Here is a 26032-nt window from a genome sequence, read left to right as displayed (position 1 = left end):
GACATGGTTGGGGGCCATTTGGCAGGGGTGGAGTCTGTAGTTAACCAGCACACCTGTGCTTTCCCAGAAAGCACAGCCAGCAGAACTCCATGGACCCCACAGGACTCCTTAAGTTAAATAGTGATGACAACCGAATGTGTTCGTTCATTCAATGCGCTTTTGCTGTGATCCACCACTGTGGATCAAATACCTTTTTTGAGATGTTTTGCCATATAATTAAAAAAAATGTCTCTAGCTTCAACAGCCTGTTTATTTCAAAGCAAGTTTTGATGTAGTTGAATTGTGACACACTTTGATAGTAACTTGGTGTTTGTGGCAACAGAATTTGATACACATCTACTTTTAGAGATGAAAAATCATTGAGTGGCACCTACATTTCTATTGAACTTTTATGTTTCGACTTCTTTGAAAAATAAATGCCATGCACTTTTTTCTCCCTTTGCAGAATAATTTCCAAGGAGCTGCATATGGAGCCTGAATTGTGCTGGGGCTTGTTGGTTAAAAGTAGACTGAAGAAAAAGTATAATCCTCCTTCTGGTATACCAGCCCTGGTTCCTACACTTACTGGTTGTAACAATAACCTCCCTATCCACGAGTCTCATTCTAGTAGAAAAGTCTGGAAATTGATGAGAATGGGGAAGCCAGTATGAGCCATGTCTTGACTGGACATACTACCTTCTCTGATTCTGGTAGGACTTTGGGACCTCATGGTCAAGCCCTTCCTTCTCTCTGAAATAAAGAGCTTACATCCTGGCTTTGGAGTGAATCAGGAAGAAGGACGAACACTTACAGTGCACTTTCAAAGAGACACAGAATATTGACAAGGGGATATTCTCTAAGACACAGATCTCCCATCAAGACCCACAGCTACCCAGTGACCTGCCAAGGAATCAAATAGTTAGCTCAAATTTTGATGTCATTTTCCTCAAATAAATGGTTATTTAGTTAAAGTTAGAATAAAAGAGCTGGATTAGATCAATTTTGCTCTTAATAGAGATACCAAAAAGAGATAGCTTGTTATATAAGCCTTTATTTGTGTTGTAAATAAGCACAGTGAAACCAATTCTGCAAGCAACCTTGTAAGGAAGGTCTCGGTAATGACTAGCTAGACCTGTTTGTGTTCCATCCTGTTTTCCAGCTTTTATTTAAAGGCCTAATGGGTAGAGAGAAACATTCCTGTGATAATTTCTGTTTTGACAGCAGGAAATTAATAACATTAATCCAATTTGGAAATCTATCAGATTAATTATTAAAATGTCATACTTTCTCCTTCTGAAATAGATGGTTGTATGTATTTTCTTGCTTCTTGAAAAGGGAATTGATGTTTTAGGAAGTACTCAAGAGCTAACTAGTTCAGGGACACATAAGCAAAGATATGCAGATATGCTGTTGTCTCTTGATTAATGGAGGGTGGTGTCTGAACATCCTCTTTGACAAGAGGATGGCCCGGGGTCTGTCTGAAGTAAAGAATGAAGTACCATGTAGGTCTGGGCTATGATGGGTGAGTCCACAAGAGAGAGTCCAGGGTTAGGGTTTGGAAATGGCAGCTGTAGTCCAAATGGCCAAATATGGTGGGCAAGAAGCAAATATGAGGGGATGCCAGGCAAAGTGGGCTGCGTAGTTCTGGGCCAGGACAGAAGATGGGAAGGGCAACCATATGGGAGGGCTGGAGCTTTGTATGGGGCCCTTGGGCCTTTCCAGAGGGCAGGTGCCCTGAGAATGTGGAGCCCCTTTGACAACAGTATGCAGAGAAGATTGGGGGAGGGTGAGTGACACAGCAGAGTTGGTAAGCAAAATGAATTGATGTGGGATTTTTGGAATAAATGCAGAAACACCATTGGGTGATCTGGGACAACAGAGCTTCCCAGATCTGCAGATAAACCATGCTAGGTGCTATGCTAGGCACTGGGGAGACAGCATCCTTCCTGCCCAAAAGGTATGGAAGGTGAATGTAGAGAAGTCTTTCTGGAGTGAGAAAAGTCCAAGCCGGGGGACATACGTGATGTGTAGCCATGTGCTCTCAGGCTTTTCCTGAAGACACTTTCTGTGAAGAAGACAGCTGTACCCATGGATACCCTGCTGTGTGTCTGTGTCAGTGGTTCTCACCAGGACAGCGATGCAGCACCTTTACACAGGCCCTTGACCTTCCCATCCTGGAGGGCTCTTCTAGCAATGACAAGTTCAGATGTTCCAATAAAGAGAGAAGAGTGTGGGCAGCTTTGAGGGAGGGATGATGCAACACTTTAGGATTTTTCCATACCGCTTGATTATGGAATAGTGAGCCAAGTTTCAGTGCATTTTGTTTTACGTAATTTTAAGATAAAGCACAATCAATCAAGTCATAGGTGTGGCCTTTTTTTTCCATTTCAGCCTGCAGAATGGCAGCTTCTGCATTCTACATGTCAGTCAAGTGTGGGGAATTTCCATGGAGGCTATAGATTCCCGGTGAGGATGAAAATATTGTGTTTATTTATTATTACTCTGACTTGGTCCACAAAGGATACAAGCAGGTTACAGAGGGTTATAGGCTTAAGTGTGCCCCACTTCCAAATTCATATGTGGAAGGCCCAAGTTCCAGTGTGACTGCACTTGCAGAGGGAGCCTGGCCTTATTCTATAAGACTGGTATCCTTTTAAGAAGAGGGAGAGAGCTCCCTCTTTGAGCACCAAGAGGAAGGGCCAAGCGAGGACGCAGGGAGAAAGAAGGTGGCCATCTGCAAATCAGGAAGAGACCTCCCACCAGAAACCGAATCTGCCGCCACCTCAATCTGGGGCTTCCCGCCTCCAGAACTGTGAGAAAATAAATGTCTGTTGTTTAAACCATGCAGCTTTTGGTATGTTTTATGGCAGGCCTAGACAATGAATACACAGAGCATATAAACAGCAGCCTTCATGATGGGGGTGATGCCATGGAGAGAAACCCACTTAGGATGCAGCTGTGAGATGCACCAGGATCGACGCATTATGAAACGCACACACAGGGGATCCCTGGGTGGCTCAGCAGTTTAGCACCTGCCTTCAGCCCAGGGCATGATCCTGGAGACCCCGGATTGAGTCCCACATTGGGCTCCCCGCGTGGAGTCTGCTTCTCCTCTGCCTGTGTCTCTCATGAATAAATAAATAAAATCTTAAAAAAGAAAAAAAGAAACGGACACATAAGGATGTGCAGCCGTGCTATATGCACCTCACATTTGGTTCTTGACGTTATCGCAATCACAAGGGAGACCTGGCTAGTTAGAGAGTTTACAGCATCCATCACATACAGGAAAAGCAATTTGCTAAGCAAAAGTCCAACTCTTACTAACACTCTGATATGAGGAAATTTCCCCTGAGAGTTTGTGACGAGGTGGCAGGGCTACGAACTATAGTCAGCACCACCTTCTAGCAGACACAGGTTCGGGGGTCTGCTCTTACACCATGCAGGAGGTTTCGAAGTACAGGGTTATTCTCTGCTTCTCTGGGTAGATGAGAAAGCTGGTTTTTAGGCTTCTGGAAGAATATGGGAACTGTGTGGCTGCATGTAGGCCTCTCCATCCGTTTTACTCCTGATCAACTTTCTGATAAATATTGGAGATGATGAGCTTGGGTTTTCTTCCTCACAACTTTCTGACAAATTCCAAATGCAGTGTTTTTGAGCTCCTGGTTTAGTTCAGACAGAAACACTCAGCAGCCAGTGGAGCTGGAATAGAAACTGACCTTCTCTCTTATAACTGAAGGAGCCAATATGGATATCTGCTCTGTACTCCTAGTGCCCAGGTCTTGGCTTCTAAAGACCATGCTTTACTAAAGGGAATGAAAAATCTTTGGAGAAATGTTTGATTACATAGCAGGGACTGGGAAATGACAAGGGGAACCTAGAACATCTTTTTGTGCTATAAAGGAAAGAGGAGTAAAAAAAAATGATGAAGAAATGGTCAAAGGACAAGAAACCTGCTTGAAAGGGATCCCACTGGCCAAATCTGGAGTTATTAGAGCATCATGAATAAATAATGATAGCAGACTCGAATCCATTGAATAAAATAAGACTCAGTGAGTCCCTACTGATATTGATAGGTGATAGATAGGTAGATAGATAGATAAAGTAATGGAAGGAGAAAAGCTCCTCCTTTTAATTGAAAGCCAACACACAAATGTAGAATCGTGGAGCTAGAAAATCACCATTTGGTAACCATCCTAGTAATGCCTAGTTGATTTAGATAAGCATCATCAATGAGTCCTAAAATGGAAGTTTGGGGAGGAACAGGATATTTACATGGTCTCAAAGTACCTTTATCCACAAAATACTTTTTACAAGGTGAAATGTAATAACTTTGTGGTGGAAAAAACTGGTAGGCATCGCCTTAATACAGACAGAGGAACCCCACTAGGTTTTAGGAGATTAAGAGACTTGACAACATAGTATCATCTGGGATTTTAATAAGAGAAATTATTTGGAAGCTTGGCAAAAATCTGAATCAAGTCTACAGATTAGATAGTAGCATTGTGTTAATATCAATTTTCTGATTTTAGTGATTGCACTGTGGTTTTCACATTTTCAAAATATACACTGTAGAATTTAGGGGTAAACACCATTTGCTTCAACGTGGTTGGAACTGGAGGGTATTATGCTGAGTGAAGTAAGTCAATCGGAGAAGGACAAACATTATATGGTCTAATTCATTTGGGGAATATAAAAAGTAGTGAAAGGGAATAAAAGGGAAAGGAGAAGAAATGTGTGGGGGAATATCAGAAAGGGAGACAGAACATGAAGACTCCTAACTCTGGGAAACGAACCAGGGGTGGTGGAAGAGGAGGAGGGCGGGGGGTGGGGGTGAATGGGTGACGGGCACTGAGGGGGGCACTTGACGGGATGAGCACTGGGTGTTATTCTGTATGTTGGTAAATTGAACACCAATAAAAAATAAATTTATTATAAAAAAAAGAATTTAGGGGTAAAGTGAGATCATGTCCACAGTTCACTTTCCAAATGATGAAAAAAAATTTCCGATACATATACATGCAAACACACATATATCTATGTTCCTATGTGTATCTAGATCTAGAGAGGATGATCAAGCTAACGTGGTAAAATGTGGAAGATTGCTTCTGCTGCCCTGACTGGTGGTATAGCACATCTAACAGGATCAATCTGAGGACCCAGAATAAGCTAGTAATGTTGAGTGTCTATAAACAAACTCTTAACCAATTCTGGTTCTGGTACTTGCCCAATTGTTACCAAAGAACCCTTTGCATAGTTTAGATCCATAAGGGGAGGCCAGGAGGTTACAGGTCCCCGAGATGTTGCCAACAGGCACTGTGGTCTTCATGTGCTCAGTATGGGGCCAAGGGATAAAGAAGAAAGAAGGCCTGAAGATTAGGGTCCATGCACAATGTAGCTCACAGTCTACTGGGGAGAAAGCAATGGCACTCAGGAAAGTAGGAGATAGTACAGGACTTGAGTACAGGAGAGAGCATAGGGCCAGCTGTATCAGTGGGGGCTTCATAGAGGAGGTAACACCTGTTGGACCTAACAGGGTATAAAGAATTCAGCCTGGTGGGGAAAAGGAACCACAGAAGGCAGTGTGGGAAGATGGAGAACAAATATGAACCAGGTGAGAACCCAAGGGTTCCTGATGTGTGTTTTCCAGTGAAAATCCATCCTAGGGAAAACAATTTTATTAAGGAAAGTTCCTAAGTGCTACTGTGATTCAGAAGATTAGTACAATTTTTCTGATCCACAATCCGGCAGTTAGATAGAAATATAGCCAAAGCACATCAGTGGGGCTTTGTGAGATCTTCCCACCTACCGTATTTGGTTGGCCAGTGACACTAGAAAGATGGAGCAATATCATGTGGGGTGATAGAAAGCTCCTCTGTATAATTGGAGATATTTTGGATGAGTTTGTTAAGGATACCTTTCTGAATAGACTGTATCCCATGGTTGCCTGATGTGGTGCAGGGTTGTGTTGTGTGGACGTGCAATTTATAGCAAAGGTTGTGTGTCTTTGTTGATGGCTGATTATTGTATGTCCCACTCAGCCTCCTAAAGAAACGGGGCTGGGGGCAGAGTGGAGTTCGGACCAAGAAAGACTCTTTCAGGGTGGAATGGACTTTAGACTCTTCATCCTTCAAATGGACTGAGTTTTAAAAAAGTATTTTGTTTATTCATTTAACAGAGTGAAAGAGAGAGTCCAAACAGGGGACGTGTCAGAGGGAGGGGGAGAAGCAGACTCCCCACTGAGCAGGGAGCCCAAAGTGGGGCTTGATCCCAGGACCCTGGGATCATGACCTGAACCACCCAGGTGCCCCCAATGGACTGATGTTAAGAACACATGTTGCCATGAGAAGTAGTGGGAGTACTTTTCATCCAAGAGCAAAATAGAGCAAGCAAAAAAAGGAAACGGGGAGTCAATGCAAACCCTCATTAAACAAAACCACTTGTGTTCTTTTATTTATTTTTTTAAAACAGGATGTTAATAGTACTGTTTACTGACAAGTCTCTGCTTTTGAACAGAAGTTAATTTTAGCTCTCTCTCTCCAAGGTCAGGAAACCTCTGCTCCCTATTGTGTTCTTATTCTGGGGATGCAGATGCGAATGATTTCATCTTTCCATGGATTGTGGCTGCTTCTCCTTTTCCGGGGAGGTGTCATGTTTGCAGCCGTCGTTGGCAGTGAGGATGTGGAGTATGTCTAAAGTGCAGTTCTGCCTGGGATTACCAGAGCAGAGCTCATGTACACTGCCCCACCTCCCCATTTAAACTGCTCCCCTTATGTATATTATTCCATTTTGCATCCTATTGTGATTTGTGTTCTGTCTCAATGTCTAGAACAGGAGAAAGTTAAGAGTGGTTTTGACATTTTTTAATGGTTGGGAAAAAACCCAAAGAAGAATATTTTATAACACGTGGAAATTATGTGTCCATAAATAAAGATTTATTGAGACAAAGCCATGCACATTTTTAGCCTTATTGCCTATGGCTGCTTTCATGCAATGGGAGCAGAGTTGAGTCATTGTGATAGTCCAAAGTCCAAAATATTTACTACCTGGCCCTTTACAGAAAACATTTTGTCAAATTCCCTCCTCTAAAATGTGAGTTCCCTAAGAACAGGACTGTGCTTTCCTAACTTTGCATAATGGTGGGCACATTGAAGTTTCTGGAAATTTCTTGCCTGCAGACTCAATACATCACAGCCTAGGAAACCTCATCTGCTGAGTTTTTACATTCAGAAAGGCGTCTTAGGAGGTGTCAGGGGTGTGGTGGTGTGTCCTGATTCAGCATCGTCCCTCATCCTTCATAACTGTTGTGAGCAAGGGTTGCCTCATGAGACCCCCCCTTTTTAAAAAGATTTTATTTATTTATTTATTTATTTATTTGAGAGAGGGGGACAGGACAGAGGGAGAGTAAGAAGGAGAAGCAGACTCCCTGCTGAACAAAGCCCAACTGGAGGTTCGATCCTAGGACCCCGAGATTATAATGTGAGCTGAAAGCAGACTCTTAACCGATTGAGCCACCCAGGTGCCCTAGTGAGACTCCTTCTTGATGGAAGCTTAGGAAAGGGGTCACTCCTTCCCACACTTTGTTTTTTTTTTTTAAGATTTTATTTATTTACTACATCACACACACACACACACACACACACACACACACACACACACACAGAGAGATAGGCAGAGATGCAGGCAGAGGGAGAAGCAGGTTCCATGCAGGGAGCCCGACGTGGGACTGGATCCCGGGTCTCCAGGATCACGCCCTGGGCCAGAGGTGGCGCTAAACTGCTGAGCCACCCAGGCTGCCCCCACACTTTGCTTTTCTGAGAGCCAGTTGCTTATTCCCTTGGAAGAGAGGAGGAGGCTTGTGAGTGGAACCAGACAATATGGGAGGGGAATCTCTGTGTGTGGAATGAGGTGGGATGAAAGCCATGAGGGACACTTGCATGAGGAGTCCAGTCTCCTGGCTCCAGTCTCCAGTGGACTAGATCTGCATTCAGAAGGGGCTCAGGGATATTTCTACCCAGCAGAGCTGCTTGTGCATAATAAGACCAAATTCTAGGACAAATCTACCTTTTGGATCTCTGCTTTAAACTATTCGTATTTAAGTATCAGATGGAGTTTATAAGATACATGCTGAATGTTGGGTGGGGACAGGATCCCATAGAACAAATAGGCTCTTTTAATAAAAGGTATCTTTAATTTTTAAATTAAGTGATAAAATAGCCTCAAAGAGAAGGCAGATGTAGCTATTGGCTCTTGGTAGAATTGAGATAACATGGTGCCAGGTGAAGATGAAATGCTTCAGAGAGCCTGAGACACATTTGGGAAGGCTAGACTAGACCTTGCTTTAAAAAAAAATTATTTATGCATTCATCCTTTTTATTGAGCACCTGCCATATGTCAAATTGTGCTAGTTGTTGAGAATAGAAAAAAAAAGTCATAATCTTTACTCTCAGAAATGTGGAGTCTGCTGGGGGCACCAAATCATAAGCCATGTAGTCAATCATTCACAATGCAATAGACATGATGGAAATGCGTGGAAATGTGGAGCAGCAGACAGGGAGAACGACGCACTCAGGAAGATTTCGTGGGTGGTGGTGGTGGTGGTGGTGGTGGGTGGCAGCATTTGCAGCGAAATTTGGTGGATGAGTAGGAGTTATCAGAAAGGTAAAAATGGAAGAGCATATTCTGGATGGAGACAATGTCATAGCATATGTGTTGGTCAAAGGCAAAATAATCCATGGTGTACTCAGGAATTTTAGCCGCATATGCATGTAGTGGAAAAAGTGACAGGGCACCTGGACAGGTGCAAGATTGGTCTTCATTCTTCAACTACTAGGAAGCTGCTGAGAACTTTGAACTGGGAAGTGATGGGATGGTATTCATAGGTTTAAAAAGCTTCTTCTGACAATTATAAGTAGGGGAATTGCTGAAATGGGAGTCTACAGTTATGGAAGCGGGTAATTGTCCAGAGGGAGGGAGTGGTGCTGTGAATCAATGCAGTGGCCAAGATGCTGAAGAAGAGAGAACATTGGGATACTTCAGACAGGTATGAGATGGAATGGACAAGGCTGGCCAGGGCTCCCACATATGATTGGTTGTGCAGATGGTATACTGCACAACTCATTACATCTAAGTACAAATTTGTTTATTTGTTACACAAATGCCCCAGCAGATGGCAGTAGAGTGTCTTGAGGAGGGCTGCCTTTTTCTCCTGTGCACAAAGGAGCCCTATGGGTTAGTCCAGGGGGCAGGGAAATAGGAGTGAGAAAGCTGCAGAGCCCAAGGAGGGGGTAGTGCAAGATGACAACCAGTTTTCTGACCTGGGCAACTGGGAAACTAATGGTTTTATTCATCAAAGTGTGGACTACAGAAAAGGGAATGGATCTGAGTTTAAGACAAATTATTATTTAAGAGACCTGAGAGCCACCCAGATGGATGTGTCCAGGACATAGTTAGCTATCTGGGTCTATAGCTCAGGAGACAGGTGTGGGGATGTACCTGTGGGGGCCACCTGCCCACTGATAGGAGGTGAGGCCAGGGGTCAGGGATGGGTTGCTTTGGGAAGATGTGCAGAAGAAAGTGATCAGAGCTTAGGACAGAGTCTTGGGGGAGCCACTGAAATTTTCTTTCTTTCTTTCCCCTCCCCCAAAGATTTATTTATTTATTTGAGAGAGAGAGAGAGGAGAGAAAGAGACAATCCCAAGCTCCACGTCCAGTGTAGAGCCTGATAAGGGGCTTGGTCTCATGATCTGAGCTGAAATCAAGAGTCAGACACTTAACTGCCTGAGCCACCCAGGTGCCCTGAGCCACCGAAATTTTCAATGGCAGATAATAGAAGGGAGCCTTGAAGAAGACTGAGAAGGGATGGTTGGAGCTAGTTCCCAGAGTAATTCTCAATGTCAGGAGGCAGAGGCTTTTGGCTGACCATGGCCAAGTTGATTGGGGGGAGGGAGGGATGTACAATTTTAAATTACTCCAGACTTTCTCTAGTGCTTAAGGGACCAATCTGGTTTATAACCACATAGCATATATTATTCATTCCTCCACTCATTTATTCTGGCACTTACATATTTACTCAGTGCCAACTATGGCCCAGGAACTATTCTAGGCACTGGGAATACAGCAAGAATGGGACGACGCACTGCTCTCATGGAGCTTACATTCTGATTTTTAATAAATACATAACAAGGGGATGTCAGCTGGTGACACCTTCCACATAGCACAATGTATGCCCAGTGGTTGAAGCTGGTTTCTATCCAGCATTTGGAGAAGACCTCCTTGTGGAAGACTCTTGTGTTCAGAATGGAGAGCCCATGTGGCTGCAGCTTGGTGAATCAGGTGGGTAAGTGGTTGGGGGTAAAAGCAGGTGAGCAAGCTGGAGACAATCCAGATGGACCTTGTAGGCCATGGCAAGAAAATCTGGATTCCCAGTGCCATGGGAATCTGTTGGAGGACTGTAAGCATAGGAATGATTTGCTCTGGTTAACACTTATTAAAAGCACTCTAGATGTTATGTGCAAAATGGACTTTTGTAGGACGGTCAAAGTAAAGCAGGGAGACTCACTTGAATGTTGTTCCCTCCACATTACGACAACTTAATCTGGGGTGGTAGCCATAGACGCATACATATTTTGGAAGTCCTATCTATAGGACTTCCGGATGGTAAGGGAATGAGATGAATCAAGGATGCTGATGCAGTTTTTGTTGTAAGTCACAGCATGATTGATGATGACATTTATGAACATGGAGAAGATGGAGAGGGGAAGAAATTGTAGGGGATTCTAGAATCCCTAGTCTCTGCTTTGGCCACATTAGTTGTACAGGCTTGTTAGGCACCTAAATAGGGATGCCAAGTATGCAGCTGGATCTCTGAGCGCAGAACTCAGGGGAGAGGTTAAGGCCAGAGATAGAAATTTGATGTCACATGCAAAAAAAAAGATGATAATTAAAGCCAAGGGCCTGGCTGAAATGGCTCAGAGGGGGAAGTGGACAGTAAGACTCCCAATAGAATGAGCTCTGAAGCAAGAAGAATAGGTTGCAGAGCAGGATGGGAAGGAGCTTTCATTGAAGAAGGAAGAAAAGCAGAAGTGATAAACCCCAGGGGAGAAAAGTTGGGGAAGGAGGTAGTGGTCAACTGTGTTTATGTGGAGAGGCCAAGTAGAACAGGAATAGAGGGGTGGCCTTTGGAACTAATAGGATGGACACTGCTGGGGAATTTCAGTGATGCGCTAGGAATGGAAGCCCATTTGGGATGAAAAGTTAAAAGATGGCAGTGGGGGATGACAGACAATCCCTTCCAGAAATAATGGGAGAAGGAGAGTCAAAGAATGGAGAGGACCATGGTACCAACATATGTAGTTTTATTTTTGTTTGTTTTTGAAAATGGCAGAGGTAAGTTGATGGTAATAGACCATTAAGAAAAAAACTGATGATGGAAGAAAGAGAAAGATGGTGCAATCTGAAAAATCTTTGAGTAGACTGATGGGAGGGGGTCTGGAGTTGGTCCTGGGTTGAGCAGGGCTCTCCATGAACAGAAGGGAAGACAGAACTGTAGGGGTTAATGGCCCAGGCAAGCTGGTAGATACGGCTGTGTGAGGACCAATGGTCCATCCTGGTTGTTTCCATTTTCTCAACTAGGTGTGAAGCCAGGCTGTTATATAAGAGAAGTAGTGTGAGAATGGAGAGAGAGGAGAAAGTAGATTTTGGTGGATGGGAACATGAACAGACTATTTAAATTTAAATGCATACTCCTTGGATCCATCTATGAATTTTGTTTCATCCTAAGATGAGACCCGAGGGTGTGACATGTGAGATGCAGTGAAGGCAACTGCACATTTTTATCTAATATCTTGTCTGTCTCCTGTCCACCGGGGCCACTGCCTTCCCAGATAATGGATGCTCATTACTCATGAGATGCTCCCTCCAACCAGGTTGAGCATGTACCAGATCGAACTCAAGGCAAGAAATGCTACTGTGTCATTCTACCCTTCAGTGTGGCAATAGAGGACACCCACCCTGCTTTGCTGACATAGGAATGCATGGTGCCCTCAGCTAGCCTCTTCAATGTCAGGAAGGGCATTTCCAGCTACAGGGGAGGCTTTTGCTAATTCATCCACCAAACACAGGGTGTGACTCTGTGCCAGATCCCCACAGCAGTGGAGGCTGCAAAGTTGTACTCGAAACGTCCCTGCCCTTCCTTGCTCTTGGCCTGGTTTGTCCATGGCCAATCAAGTTGCCTGCCTCCAGATACAGTCAGTCATATGCTTTTGGCTTAGTGATTGTGACCTCTTTCTTCCCCTAGCTGTGGGGGCTGCCACAGGGTCTGAAGTTGAACATGCGGAGGTCCCTCCACGTAAACACAAAGGAATCATGCTGGAGAGACTCAGGGAGGTGTTTGGAAACCTTTCTTGCTCCTTCTTGGACCTTGTGGATTCTTAAAAGCTTCTGCAAGAGTCATGGACCAACATCATTTTTGTTCCCCTGAAGTTTAACAACTTTTCCAACTTTGTTTGGAGAGACAGACATAGAAAGTCAAGTATCTAAAGCAAATAGAGAACTAAATACTTTATTGATACTTTAGCTCTCTGAGTTGTATTAAACAGACTTAATTTGGGGTCAGTGTGAATAGGACATTAATCCATTTTAGACTCAACTTTTAGCTTTGTCTCCTCTGTGCTCCCATTGTGGGTTCTCCGGTAATGTCATCACCCATCAGCGCCTCCTCAACCACTGGATTTCATAGATTTCTATTAATATTCACCCTATATAAAATATGCTTGGGAAAGTGTAAAAGGAAATGTATTTACTCAGCAAATGTTTAATTAAAATCTTCTAAGGATGGTCTCAGCTACTAGAGAGAAATTATCATCAGCATCATCATCATCATCATCATCATCCTCCAAAAAGAGTCTTGTTGGACATTTTGCAACGAAATGGGAACTCCAGCAAGGTTTAATTAGGCTAGTCAAAGCCTAAATCTTTTTATTATTGTGCTTTCTGGCAGGGAGTTCAGAGTCAAAATTGATTCTTCCCTTTCAATATTAAACTTTATTTTTTCCTTCCCTAAGGGTTTGTGAGCTGGCTTCTTGATTGCACTTTGGGTTATACTTGGCATGGCACAAGGTTGTTTTGATGGGGTTGGCCCAGAGCATCAATTGGCATAGTCACCTGATAACACTGAATTGGGCAGAGTATGGAGTATGAGCCAGTAGATGCCCTTTCAAGAGATATAATGCCAAATGTTATGCAAGAGCAGATTGCACCTACCTTGTATGGTCAAGTGAGGTGAGCCTGATGGGCAAGCCAAAGTCATTAATCAAAAGAGAATATATCATCGAGTCATAATTGTCAGTGTACTAATGAACTTGAATCGATAGCCATCCCTTTAAATGTGACTGTGTGTACCATGCCTCCTCTGTAGAGATTAGGGAGGTGGGCAGCTCTGAGATTGAATCCTGGCTTTATTCCTTTACCAGCTGAGTAATCTTGGGATCATTTGTTAAATGAAGATGATGCTTACCTTTAGAAATTGTTTTGAGAATTGAAAATAATATATGTACAAACACCTACTAAAGTAACTGGTGCTCCCTGCATGGAGCCTGCTTCTTCCTCTGCCTGTGTCTCTGCCTCTCCCTCTCCCTCTCTCTGTGTCTCTCATGAATGAATAAATAAAATCTTAAAAAAAAATAAAGTAACTGGTATCTGACAGGCACTACAAGAATGATGAATGAGAATAGCATGATTCACAGACTTATAGATTCAGTCTCTAAATTCATTGAGCGCTTGCTATGCACTAGGTTCCACGATGAATGACTTACATGTATTATCTCATGGAATCTTCTTGTAGGTGTCAGTATCATTCTCACTTTTCAGAATGGAAAAGTGGTTTGGTGAAGTTGAGGAATATGATGTGCCCAATTTCACTGCTAGTCAGGAGTGGAGACAGAATGTGAAGTCAGCCTGTCTGAACTGAAAGGCTTAATTAACCTGTGAAGAGAGAACTCAAAGGAGGGGAAGCTCTGCAAAGTAACTAGCTACAGATTCAACTCGTGGCTAATCTAGAGCAATTAGCAACGTACAACAACCAACTTGTCAAAATGTCAGTGCGACATTTTATATCAGACAAGAGAGGCTAGGTTTCACTATGGTAATAAACAACCTAAATTTCAGTGGCTTAACCCAGTATTAATAACATGAGGTTATTTCTCAGTCATCCTTCATGATCCAAGTGACTTGATAGGGGGTCTACTCTTCAAAGCCAGTCAACAGTCCAGGATGACAGACTCCACTGTGACATGTACTTTGAGTAACAAAGAAATGGAAGGGAGCATTATGCATTGGTGTGTGAATTTTCCACTGGAGTGATATGCATGGCTTATGTGTATACTTCTGGAAGAATGTGCATCACATGGCCATGTTCAACAGGAACAGGAAAATGCGATCCTAACGTGTAGCTGGAAGGATGAAAGCTGGACATATTTGGTGCACAGCACTAATGGCTACTGTCCATTTTAAACCTTAACTCACAGTTTTTTGAGAACTCGGTCCCCTGGTTTTCAAAACCACGTGGTGATCTGTGGTAGATTGTATTATTCTGTTCTCAAGTGTTTATTCCATGTTCTAGGAGACAATTATATCTCCCCATTCCATGGGTATCAATCACTGCCATATGACTTGCTATGACTAATAAATGATGAGCAGCAGTGAGGCGTCCTGCCATTTCTCTTTTTTCTCACTGCCATGAGAACGGCATGTCCTACATAGAGCTGTTTCCTCCTTCAATCTGCATCCTACAGTAAACCTGGGTGTAAAAAGCTGTAGCTTATGTGTAATGTGAATGAGAAATAAGCCTTTGTGTTTCAAGACCTTGGGGTTGTTTGTTACTGAAACACAACTTATGGAAAGCAGACCACTACAGTATCTGTATCACTCTGCTTAGTCAGTAAAGAACAGTGGAGTTGGCTATACAGAAATTACTATTTACATTTGATCCCTGAACAACACAGGTTTGAACAATGTGGGTCCACTTATATGTGGATTTTTTTACAGTATAGTACTGTATATGTATTTTCTCTTCCTTATGATTTCCTTAAGATTTTCTTTATTTTAGCTTACTTTATCATAAGAATACAGTATATATTACATATAATGTACAAATTGGGTGTACAAATCAACTATGTTATTGGTAAAGCTTCTGGTCAGCAGTAGGATATCAATCAGTAAGATAGTTAAGTTTTGGGGAGTCAAAATTATACATGGACTTTCAACTGCATGGTAGTGGGGGGGGTGGTCAGTGCCCCTAACCCCCACATCATTTAAGGGTGAACTGATTTTCCACTTTGTTGAAGTATATCCATAACTTAAAGCAGAAATATCTCTAAGGAATTACTATGTAAGTCAATATAATTTAGTTGAATTGAGTTAATAGCATAAAACTACCCTCTCCAAATTGGGACATCACCCAATACCTTAGAGTTCTTATGAGGAACCTAGGAGGAGAACTGGGAACATAGAAATACTATTTTCAAATGCAGACTATTGGTATTGTCCTCACTGAGCCGTTGCCTTAGAAGACCTGAGAATAATCTATATTCATGTCCACTTTGGGCAGAAATTATAATGATGAAATGTTACTATCTATAGGAATGCAAAGTCTTTTCTGAGTCCAGTGATCCTCATTAATTCACATCTCATCGATTTGTAATTCATGGTAAGTAACTGGGGCAGAGGCCAGGCTGGCATTTACTCTCAGTTGTGAGTATGCATTTCTTGAACCGGCTATCACAAGTTAACATTTGCCCGTTTTGACTATTCAGAGGGCCTTCAGAGGGTCATTTGTTATTCTCTCGAGGCATCAGCTGCAAGGTCCTTGAAAACAATGGAGCCACTCTCCAGGACTGGCCCTTTCAACTACCAGGCTTCCCATCCTCTCAAAGCTTTGCTCTCTGTGGCCTTTCACCTGTGCAGTCTATGGAGGGAAGAAATGATCTGCTTTCACAGAATCAGGAAGTCAAAAGGTCACCTGTGAGGTAGGTATACCATTATTGCTCCAATTTTGGTGTGGAAGAAATCTCGAAATATGGAGAGATTAAGGAAGCCAGTGAATGGAGCAATTGTGGTTTGAACCCAGGATGGTCTGGCACTATAGACAACATGAAGAAACACTTAAGCTTAGCTGTAGCTGAGAGAAGTGGCTTTTCAAAAAGGGGCATACTCAACAATTAAGACAACAAACAGAATTTGCAAGTGGGTTGGTCTAAGACCAAAGAGGAAGGGCATGCTTAACTGGAGAAGAAACACCTCTGGCTGTTTCGCTCAGTGTGTAGTGTGTGTGTTTGTGTGTGAATAATTTACATGGTTCTCCCCAGTGATTCTCTTCTGGCCATTAGAAACTGTCCAGTAGAACATGCTGTCCCCACTCATATTATGGAATACCCTAAAAAATAATAAAGCTCCATGTATTTAAGGGTAAGCTAATTAGAGGCTTCACACTATTTGACACTCATCTCTTAATTTGAATAGTGCTCTTTCTTTCCAAAATGAGTATTGACTTTAGAGTCTGGGCCAGAGGTAACTTTTAGATGCTAATTCAATTTTTTTCTTCCGTTTGAATCTAAATTGTATATATTGTGTGTCCATCATTGGCTTCTATGGGACATCATTTTCAGTAGCTCCTCATGGCCTATTTAGGAAAGGGAGAACAATGGATTATCTGATATCAGTAATTTGGTAATGAAAAATTTTATAATTGTCCACTATTTTGTCAATCACAATAATATATGGTCACTTTCATGCACTGCCTTTTAAATTTTGGGACCTTACATGCCTCCTAAATTAGAGGAAGTACTTAACAGAGTTATAATTAACAGAGTTACAGTATTCTTCCTTTTAGAGGGATTTTGGAAAAGCTTAAAACCCTGAGTGTGCTCTATAGCATCCAGCCTCAGATTGTTAGCACATTTGGTGAACCAGCACACAGTGTCCTCAAATTGCTGAGGATCACAAAAAGTTTACCCTTTTTGGGGAGCAATTATCATCAGTTTTTAGTCAACCAATGATGCTACTGGGATGTTGAGGTAGACATTTTGGAAGGAAGCTTCCGAATAAATCACTTGAACCTAATGCTCAAGGAAAAAAGACTAGTTGGATTTCTTGACGTTGATGAATGATGGATTTCTACCTAGGAAAAATAAATTCATGTGTCCTTGAAGTTCTTTTTAAATTTCTCTTTATACAGATTTACCAGGAGGGTTCCCCCCAAGTTCTTAACACTTCAGATCACATCAATTAGTTCTTTCCCCAGGTTAGGTAGTTGGGGTTATAACTCTTAAGACAAAAAGGGTAAGTCCTGAGATAATGACTTGCCAATGGAGAGATTAGCAGTAACTTATCAAAAGGAGAAAATAGATTTGAAAAATGTAATGGGTATGAACTATCATTACTAGAAATAGCTTAAGAGTACTGTAATGCTAACACCCCACCATCTTATCTGCGAAATGCCACCTTTTCAAAATCTGTGATCTCATATTCTCCTCTATTATAGTGAAGTGGCATTTTGGTCACAGCAAAGAAAAATGATATTTGGAAATCAGATGTGATGGAATGTAATATTCTTCCAGGGGTATTTGTGTAGACACTGCTTACTTGATTTAGACTTCAGAACCGTTGTACAGCACATTTCATTTTAATATATGGCTATTAAAAATTCATGTGAATACATAGAAAGTTTTAAAATGAACCAGCAACATTGGAGACCAACGGAGACACCTTAAAGAAAAAGAAGAGGGGGATCCCTGCGTGGTGCAGCGGTTCGGCGCCTGCCTTTGGCCCAGGGTATGATCCTGGAGACCCGGGATCGAATCCCACGTCGGGCTCCCGATGCATGGAGCCTGCTTCTCCCTCTGCCTGTGTCTCTGCCTCTCTCTCTCTCTCTCTCTCTGTGTGACTATCATAAATAAATAAAAATTTATAAAAAAAAAAAAAAAAAAAAAAAGAAGAAGGCAGCCCAGATGGCTCAGCGGTTTAGCGCCGCCTTCAGTCCAGGGCCTGATCCTGGAGACCCACATCAGGCTCCCTCCCTGCATGGAGCCCTGCTTCTCCCTCTGCCTGTGTCTCTGCCTTTTTCTCTCTCTGTTGTGTGTCTCTCATGAATGAATAAATAAAATCTTTAAAAAAAAAAAAAAAAGAAAAAGAGGAACTACTAGTAGGGGAAAAGAGACACCAGCCTGTTTCTACCCTAAACACTCATTTTCTTTGGGTGTACTTCTCTATTGAATCCTTTTTTTTTTTTTACAAAAGTTAAATTCAATTAGCCAACATATAGTACATCATTAGTCTCAGACACGGTGTTCAATAATTTATCAGTTTGTGTAAGACCCAGTGATCCTCACATAATGTGCTCCTTCCCGCGCATCACCCAGTTACCCCATCTTGCTGCCCCTTCCCCTCCAGCGACCCTCTGTTTGTTTCCTAGAGTTAAGAGTCTCTCATGGTTTTTTTCTTTCTCTGATGTTTTCCCATTCAGGTTTTCCCATCCTTCCCCTATGATCTTCTGTGCTGTTTCTTATATTCCACATGTAAGTGAAACCATATGATAATTGTCTTTCTCTGATGGACTTAGTTCGTTCAGCATAGTACCTCACACACCAACAGCATTCACCATGCAAAGACCACTGGACCTGGAGGCTGCAAACGTCAGTGATCTTGGGTTTCAAATTCCTACTCTCCCAGAGGCCATTTGACCTTAGCCAGGTCCCTAGTCTCCCTAGCGACTCTTACGTAAGCCTCCATTTCCTCATCTGTAAAGTAAGAGCTGGGTGACGATGCCTTCCAACTCAAAACTCCTATGATCTGTGGTGTGATTTTTGGTGACAAAACCCCTCTCCACATGCACATTTCTCTGGAGACAGAACTGAGTTTTCCTGTAGTGAAGGATGGAAACTCCTTCCCATTCACCCTCTGCTGCTTGCCTTTCTGGCTTCTGGTTTGTCACACCCACTTCTGGTTTGCCTTCCTGGGCTTCTGATGTACACTCCCCTCCTCCTCGGTAACCCACAGATACCCACTGCTGGGCTGTCAGCCCTTTTTCCTCATCTATAGTGTTAGTATATCTGACTGATATCCTCCCATCCTCCATTTTCCCTAGTTTTCTTGCAGTGTTTAAATTTTCCAGAAGTTCTCTTCTTTGAGATAGCGTTGAAGGAACAACGTTCCAGGGATGAGGGATGGAGGGGATGGAGGTGGAGCTCATAGATAAAGAGGCTCGATCCACCCCCCCACCCATCACAGCATGTGAGCCTCATCTGGATCCTGATTCAAACCAGCAGATTTGAAAACAATAAGAAAAGACATGTGTGAGACAACTAGAAGTTGGAACATCTAGATATTGGATCTTAGGGAATGATCACTAAGTACTTTAGGTGCCACAGCAGTGTTCTGGTTATGTTTTGGAGTCCTTGTCTTTTAGAAACACACATGGAAAGATGTGTAGATAAAACGATCTGCTGCCGGGGGCGGTTAGTGCGTCATGGTAGAGATTGAACAAGTTTGGCTGTGAATTGACAATTCTAGAAATTGAATGATGGCTACATGGGAGTTAATTATACTATTTGGTCTACTCTTATATAAATTTTTTGATTTTCATAATAAAAAATTTAAAAAAAAAACGCTTAATGGGGGTTCATCCTAACTACCCAGGCACATTTGCAGAGGTGTTGGAAAGGGCTGCCTGTCACAGTTGCATAATCGTTGGGGGTAAATATGGAAGTTCATCAATCAGAAAGGCTATAGTGAGGAGCTGGCTGGCAACGGGCCCAGCTCTGTGTAGCTGTCATCTAGCCTCCAGGCCAATTTGTCCTCTATAAATAACAGTCTATATGAATGCTTTACTATTTTAAAGCACATTTGCCACAGCTGCTGAGCATGTTTGTTTACGTAGCTGTGAACCCTTCTGTAAACATCACTATCTCAAAATTGCCCATGTGTCAGGAACATAAAGGGCCCCCTTTAAAAATATATTCGCAGGATGAGACACGGCCAGTTCCCAGATGTCTGGGTGGCTCGTGTCAGAATTTTCCAGGGTTTGATTCGTTTTCAAAAATAGAATCACATGACTGAAAGGTTCTTGAGAGGTCACCGTGCATATCCCTCTGACTCTGAGCTGGACCAGGCTGAAGCCATCCACCAAGGATGTGGGTCTGTCTTTCATGGGTGTTAAGTCTGGCTTTTATCAAATGGAGGACCATGACCGGGACCCGCAGGGCACCAGAGTTGGGCAAGACTCCCTCCTGCCTTCAGTGTGCTTACTTTCATTTCCTAAAAACGTGCCTCTAAGTGCCACTCTAAGTGATTGTGACAAAGCACACTTGCTGCACGTGGCATGAAAATATAACGCTTCAACGGAACACCAACTGGCCTGAACTAGGCCCAGGTGCTCAACAGAAGGACCCTGGTGGATCCTCAGCTTCCTGCAGGATAGCTCAGATTTCCACAAAACACCATATTGGGATCACTGCGTAACCAAAACATATATGACAGGAAGAGAGCACTGTGGTGGGGTTGCGGTGTGGGGCTCATCCCTGGATGATGCCTGCCAATTGGGATCACTGAGAGTGGTTTAAGGTCAACTAAGACATTTTTGAAAGGAATGAATAAAATGGACGTGTCAGCTTGCTGCTTTCAAGGCTTCTGGTTTCCCATCTAGCCCTACAACGAATAATTAGATCCTTGTGAATTTGTTTTCCTTGATGTGCATTCGGCCCACATTTATTTTCTTCCTGTGGCTTTGACTCCTTGAAGCATTCCCCTCCCTCATCCCTCGAGGGCCTGTTTAGTACCTATAAATCCCATTTGTGCTCTTCATTCACAAAGAAAAAGCATCCCTCCGAAATTTAAGAGATCAGATGTACTGAGAAGTACTGAACTGTATGAACCCCATCAGGAAAAGATCAAGACATATGCAGCTTCCAGACAAACGCAGAACTTTCTAGAACACTCTTCCCTCCACTTAACAGAAATTAGAAAACTATTTCTTTTTGAGAAAAATGAATAGTAGTTGCCGTAGTTGCCTTTCCCCCAGAATCGGGGGTCTTTTGATTCTTTTTTTGCTGGCAACTCCCAAGTTTTCTCTAAGAAAGCAGTAAGAAAGTCTGCTGGGTGCTCAGAGGCAGGCATCACCGTTAATTACCAAGAAAGCAATGTTCCTCCCTTTAGAAAGCCTCACTCATAACAAGCTGTCCACAGAAAGATAGGGTCTGCCCCAAGGAGAATTCTAGCTCAGGGACATTACAAAGATAATTTGCTTATTCTGGATTCATTTATTTTTTGAGACTGGACTTTGGTTTGAGGGAACACGAAGCTCAGCTCGTGCAATTTGAAGCTCAGATTAACACCAATAACCAGAGGGTACATCTCCAGTGGCTTTCGCACCTTGAACTCAGAGATACAATGCTAAGAATGTTGGTCGGCTCGCCTCCCTCATGTCCTACTGAGACAGTTGATAGTGAGAAATCTAATATTAAACCGCATCAATGAGTGGTCAGTTTATGCTGCCAGCGGCTGTACCACGGTGGCCACCACTAGGGGGATCCAGAGTCCCTGCGCTCCCACCAAGGTGGGAGAAGTTTCTGGTCTCTGAGAAAAAGACAGAACTCCCCGTTTGGACTGTTTCCTCTCTTCTTTCCTCCCCTCTTTTCTCCTCACTCTTCTTCCTCCACCCCCTGCACAGTCATTGCAAAGTCAGGCTCTGGGTACTGACAGCCCTGTTCACCCGAGCAGCTCTTAGTATTTCATACATTATTTTGTTATCCTTTGAAGCCGTTTCAAATCAGGTCCATGTTCCTTTTGTTTTATGGGAAGGAGCACACGCCAATCACTGAGCTCCATACAAAGACTTTTACTCACATTTTCATTGTTTGCTGCATTTAATAAAACCTACTGCAAAAATTGCCACCACTCGAAGAGAAGTTGGTTAGAGGTTATGACTTCGCCTGTTAGGTACAGGGAAGTGGAAACATGGGACCAACAACTTTCATGGGATGACCGAGATCAGGATATGGGTTGAAGAAGCATCTGGGGCCAGGCTGTTGGCTGTGCATTTCAGATTAAATAGATGAACCTCCGGCGTCAGGTTGTAGACTTCAAAGCACAGAAGGGAAGCTTGCACCTCGAAAGAGGATTTTAAGTCTAATATTGGTAACTCCAAAGAACAGGAAAGAAAATAATGAATTTGGGTTCCAATTTATACTTTTCCTGTGTGTGTGGGGTCAATGTTCTTAACTTAAGTCAGAATGTAGGGCTGTATTTTATAGAATGTTACCAACTAATATGGGCAGGACATGCTTTGCTGTTGGGATGTATAACACATGTAAAGTTGGGTTATGAGTCAAGACCTCAAAAAAAAACCAGACCGTTTCTCTATTTTGAGGACAGATCATTTTCCCGAGAACACACCAATGATCAGCCATCAACAGCAGAAGGGTCGATAGGACTGTGATGAATGGATCTTCAATTTTTTTCCTTTCCTGCTAGAATTATTTACTGGGTCTGCAATATTAGGTCAACTGGGGGCTCAGCAGGTAGAGTATGTGGAAAGACACCTTACCCGCACCTGATATAAAAGAAGAGCCAGTGCTATGAGTCTTGCAAATGGCTTCCAAAGAAGGGGTGAAATTGCATTGTTATTAAAGCAATTTGTCAGGTTTCCTTGGAAAGGCTTAACTTTTTCCTCGGGCTTGCCAATAAATAACCTCAAGTATTTAAATTAACCAGTGTTTTAGAGCCACCTAAAAAATGCTTTGGAGACAGATAAGATCTTAATTTAAGGAAATATTTGGAAATTTAAAATATAGCAAGTGGTGCCTTTGAAAAATTGTTTACTGGTTTATTTTCCAAAGGCTTTTAAAAAGTTAAATGGGTTAGACTTCTTGGTGGGTATGCTAAGGTTATAGGACACACAGGCATATTCTCTCATGAAACAAGGGGATGGAGTCAATAGCAAGTGAAATTCAATTTTTCATATTTTGTCATAAATAAGTATGTCAGGTCCAGTTTAAAATGAGCCTTGATCCACAGATACCCCAGGATGGAGCACACCTTACCTGTAGCTTCCACCATTCCTTCTAGGATGACAACAATTTCCAGTTCCTCTTTGGGCAGCTGGGCTTTGGAGATCTCCCAGAAAGGACTCTGTTGGTTAATTTCGTGGCTGATGATGAGTGGTGATACCAGAAACAGACGGTCATCCCCGGTGTAATACCCTACATTGATATCTGTTTGGTTCAAGGGGATGAACTCACCCTCTGAGGTCTGTTTGGACTTGATCAACTTGGCTCGGATGGAAGCCTCCACAATGTGGGAATTCCTGAGATCCCCTACTCGGAACATCAGGCACAGTTTCCCATCCCGCATGGAGATCACTGCATGGGTGGAAAAAACCAGGGTCTCTGCCCTCTTCTTGGGTTGCGATATTTTTACAAACATGCATCCCACCATGAATGCATTGACAATGGACCCCAGCACGGATTGGATTAAGAGGAGAATAATTCCCTCTGGGCACTTGTCCGTGATGACTCGGTAGCCATAACCGATGGTGGTTTCTGTCTCTATTGAGAATAAAAAAGCAGAGACGAACCCATTGAGGTTGGTGACACAGGGAGTCCACGAGGGGTCCTCTATGTGGTCCATATCTCCTCGGATGTATGCAATTAGCCACCAGATCATCCCAAAAAAGAGCCATGTCACTGTGTAAACCATGACGAAAATCAACAGATTGAATCTCCACTTGAGATCTACTAAGGTGGTGAAGATATCCGTCAGGTAGCGGTAGGTCTCCCTCACATTGCCGTGATGGACATTGCATTTTCCATCTTTCCGCACGTACCTCTGGATTTTCCTTTTGGTCCGGTCTCGGCTGATGTGTCTTGGCAGGTCGTCCCTGGCCTGCTTAGGCAACTTTGGCTGGTGGATGGCCACAGGGCTCTCAACATCCTGATCCATGGAGTCGCCCTCCAGGACGTTAGCTGGTAGTTTGGAGGAAAGAAAAGAAAAATGGAATGACATACTGGTTCTTTGGGGATCGTGGAAACCACACTGTGTATGGTATATGGTAGTGAAACCAAATAGCATTTGTGTAGCCTTTAACAGAATAGATGATGTCATTTTTTATTGGGCATCTTTGGGTGATCCTTTAGTTGACTTGGACTCCTGTGCCCTGTAATCTAGCTCGTGCGGATACTTCCCCACCCTTTCCACTGGGACAGAGCTGAGTGCTGTGAAACTGTCTCCCTCCAGCAAGTCCTAAGAGTCAGCCCCCGCGTGGGATGTCTTCCCACTCTATCTGAGATGCCATCACATGGGAGAGGCAGCACAGGCTGGATAAAGAAATGTTTCAATTCAGACAGTCTTGGTTCTGTCACTTAGCAATTGTGGGCTCTGGGACTTGCTATCCGTTATGGGCTGAATTGGGCCTGCCCTACCGATCCGTGTGGAAGACCTAACACCCAATGTGATTGTATTTGGACATAGGGCCTTTAAGGAGATAACTAACAGTAAGAATGGAGCCCTAATAGAACTGGTGTCCTTATAAGAAGAAGAGACATGAGGGGTGTGAACCAGGGAAGGCTACGTAAGGACACAGTGAGAAGGTGACTATCCGCAAACCAGGGAGAGAAGTCTTCCAACTCAAGCAAGGTGGCCAGAAAGGAATCCTGCCAGTGTCTTAATTTTAAACCTCCAGCCCCATGCCCCCTCTCTGGTATTCTGTTATGGCCACCTGATATACCATCCGGATTCATGGAACTTGAGTTTCCACATTTACAAAATGGGTTGTTACAAAGTTGAACGAAACCACGTATGTGCTCTGTGCCTGCATGGAACAGATATGTAATAAATGTTCCTTTGTATTAAATTATGCCTCTGATAGTACTCTCCTTATATTTAGGGCAAGAATCTTGAATGAGCTCTTTAAATTGTTACTGGAACTTCAGAGCCGAAAGATGAAAATTCTGGCTTTTGTCAGTAAGCACACTTGCATTACACTCTAATGGTTGATTTAATTCCAAGGTTAAAAAAAAAAAAAGGTGTGGGGGAAATGTTCTCTCTCTTTCTATGTGTTACACGTTTTATTTGGTTTCTGCCTCAACATGTAACATCTGCAGTTTTGGCTTGTGGTTATTTCCTTCCCGACGGCCTTCATGACTCATGCATTGGTACCGTCATTAGCTAACAGTGCATTAGGAAAACTCTTCTAGAATCTGAGTGCAAAGGGAAACTTGGAAATGACACTGCTAGTAAACACATAAGCCACTGGATGAAACTACTTGTTCAGTCAATAATTTTAAAGCTTTCTAAAAGTTTTATAAGCCGTTTCTTTCCCCAGGCTTTCATTCTGAGTCGTTGACTCCGCCGTGCATTTTCTCTGCGGTAGTAACTGCGTGTTCCCCTGGGTTAAAGGAGTAACATAGTCTGTTGAGAAAACATTTCCTGAATAAGAAAATAGTTGTGGAGAGGACCTGAGTGGTACCAACTTCACTTATAGATTAACCTTGTTCATGGTTGGTTAGTTTCTTTAAAAATCAATCCCATAGATCTGTTTTTATATTTTAACACAAGGAAGAGACAACATCTAGTCTGCAGAACCTGCTGTTTGGTTTGACAACTTGTACTTTTAGATCACTGTCCTCAATAGCCTTCATTTGTAAAAGAGAAACTTTGCTTGTTCTTTTTCTTTTTCCAACAAAGAAAGAGGACAAGAGTCAAAGGGAAGCAGCTGAGGGCAGGCTGGGAAGGAGGTGTTTGGGGCTCTGGATGGAAGCAGAGGCCAGTGCCCCTGGGTAGCAGGGATGTGTGTGTCCCAGAGTGGGCATGCCTGAGCTCTTCTAATTTTGCCCTGATTGGGAGTCTCTAAATATGACTTCATGTGGGATGAACTCTGGGCTCAACCCCACCAGGGTGGGGAGGCTTTGATTGCAGGACATAGGGGCCCAAGTGGACCTGGCGTATGCCTGGTTTTACCTTGACCAGGATGGTAAGCTCTCCGACCGTACAGAGCCACCCAAACCCT

At 43.0% G+C, this 26032-nt stretch overlaps 1 protein-coding gene across 2 annotated transcripts in view; it reads right to left on the bottom strand.

Annotated features, from left to right (window-relative positions):
- The window catches only part of KCNJ6 (potassium inwardly rectifying channel subfamily J member 6), a 259033-nt gene that overhangs the window by 48674 nt on the left and 184327 nt on the right, over positions 1-26032 (bottom strand). For both annotated transcript variants that reach the window (XM_041735202.1, XM_041735203.1), the window contains one exon: positions 23070-23990. In XM_041735202.1, the coding sequence (XP_041591136.1) occupies positions 23070-23990 (921 nt within the window). The remainder of the gene's footprint in view (positions 1-23069; positions 23991-26032) is intronic.

This window comes from Vulpes lagopus, chromosome 20 (assembly GCF_018345385.1).
Source record: "Vulpes lagopus strain Blue_001 chromosome 20, ASM1834538v1, whole genome shotgun sequence".
In the NCBI taxonomy this organism is placed as follows: domain Eukaryota; kingdom Metazoa; phylum Chordata; class Mammalia; order Carnivora; family Canidae; genus Vulpes; species Vulpes lagopus.
Note: the sequence above shows the minus strand (reverse complement) of the source record. Positions and strands in the feature narration are given on the sequence as shown.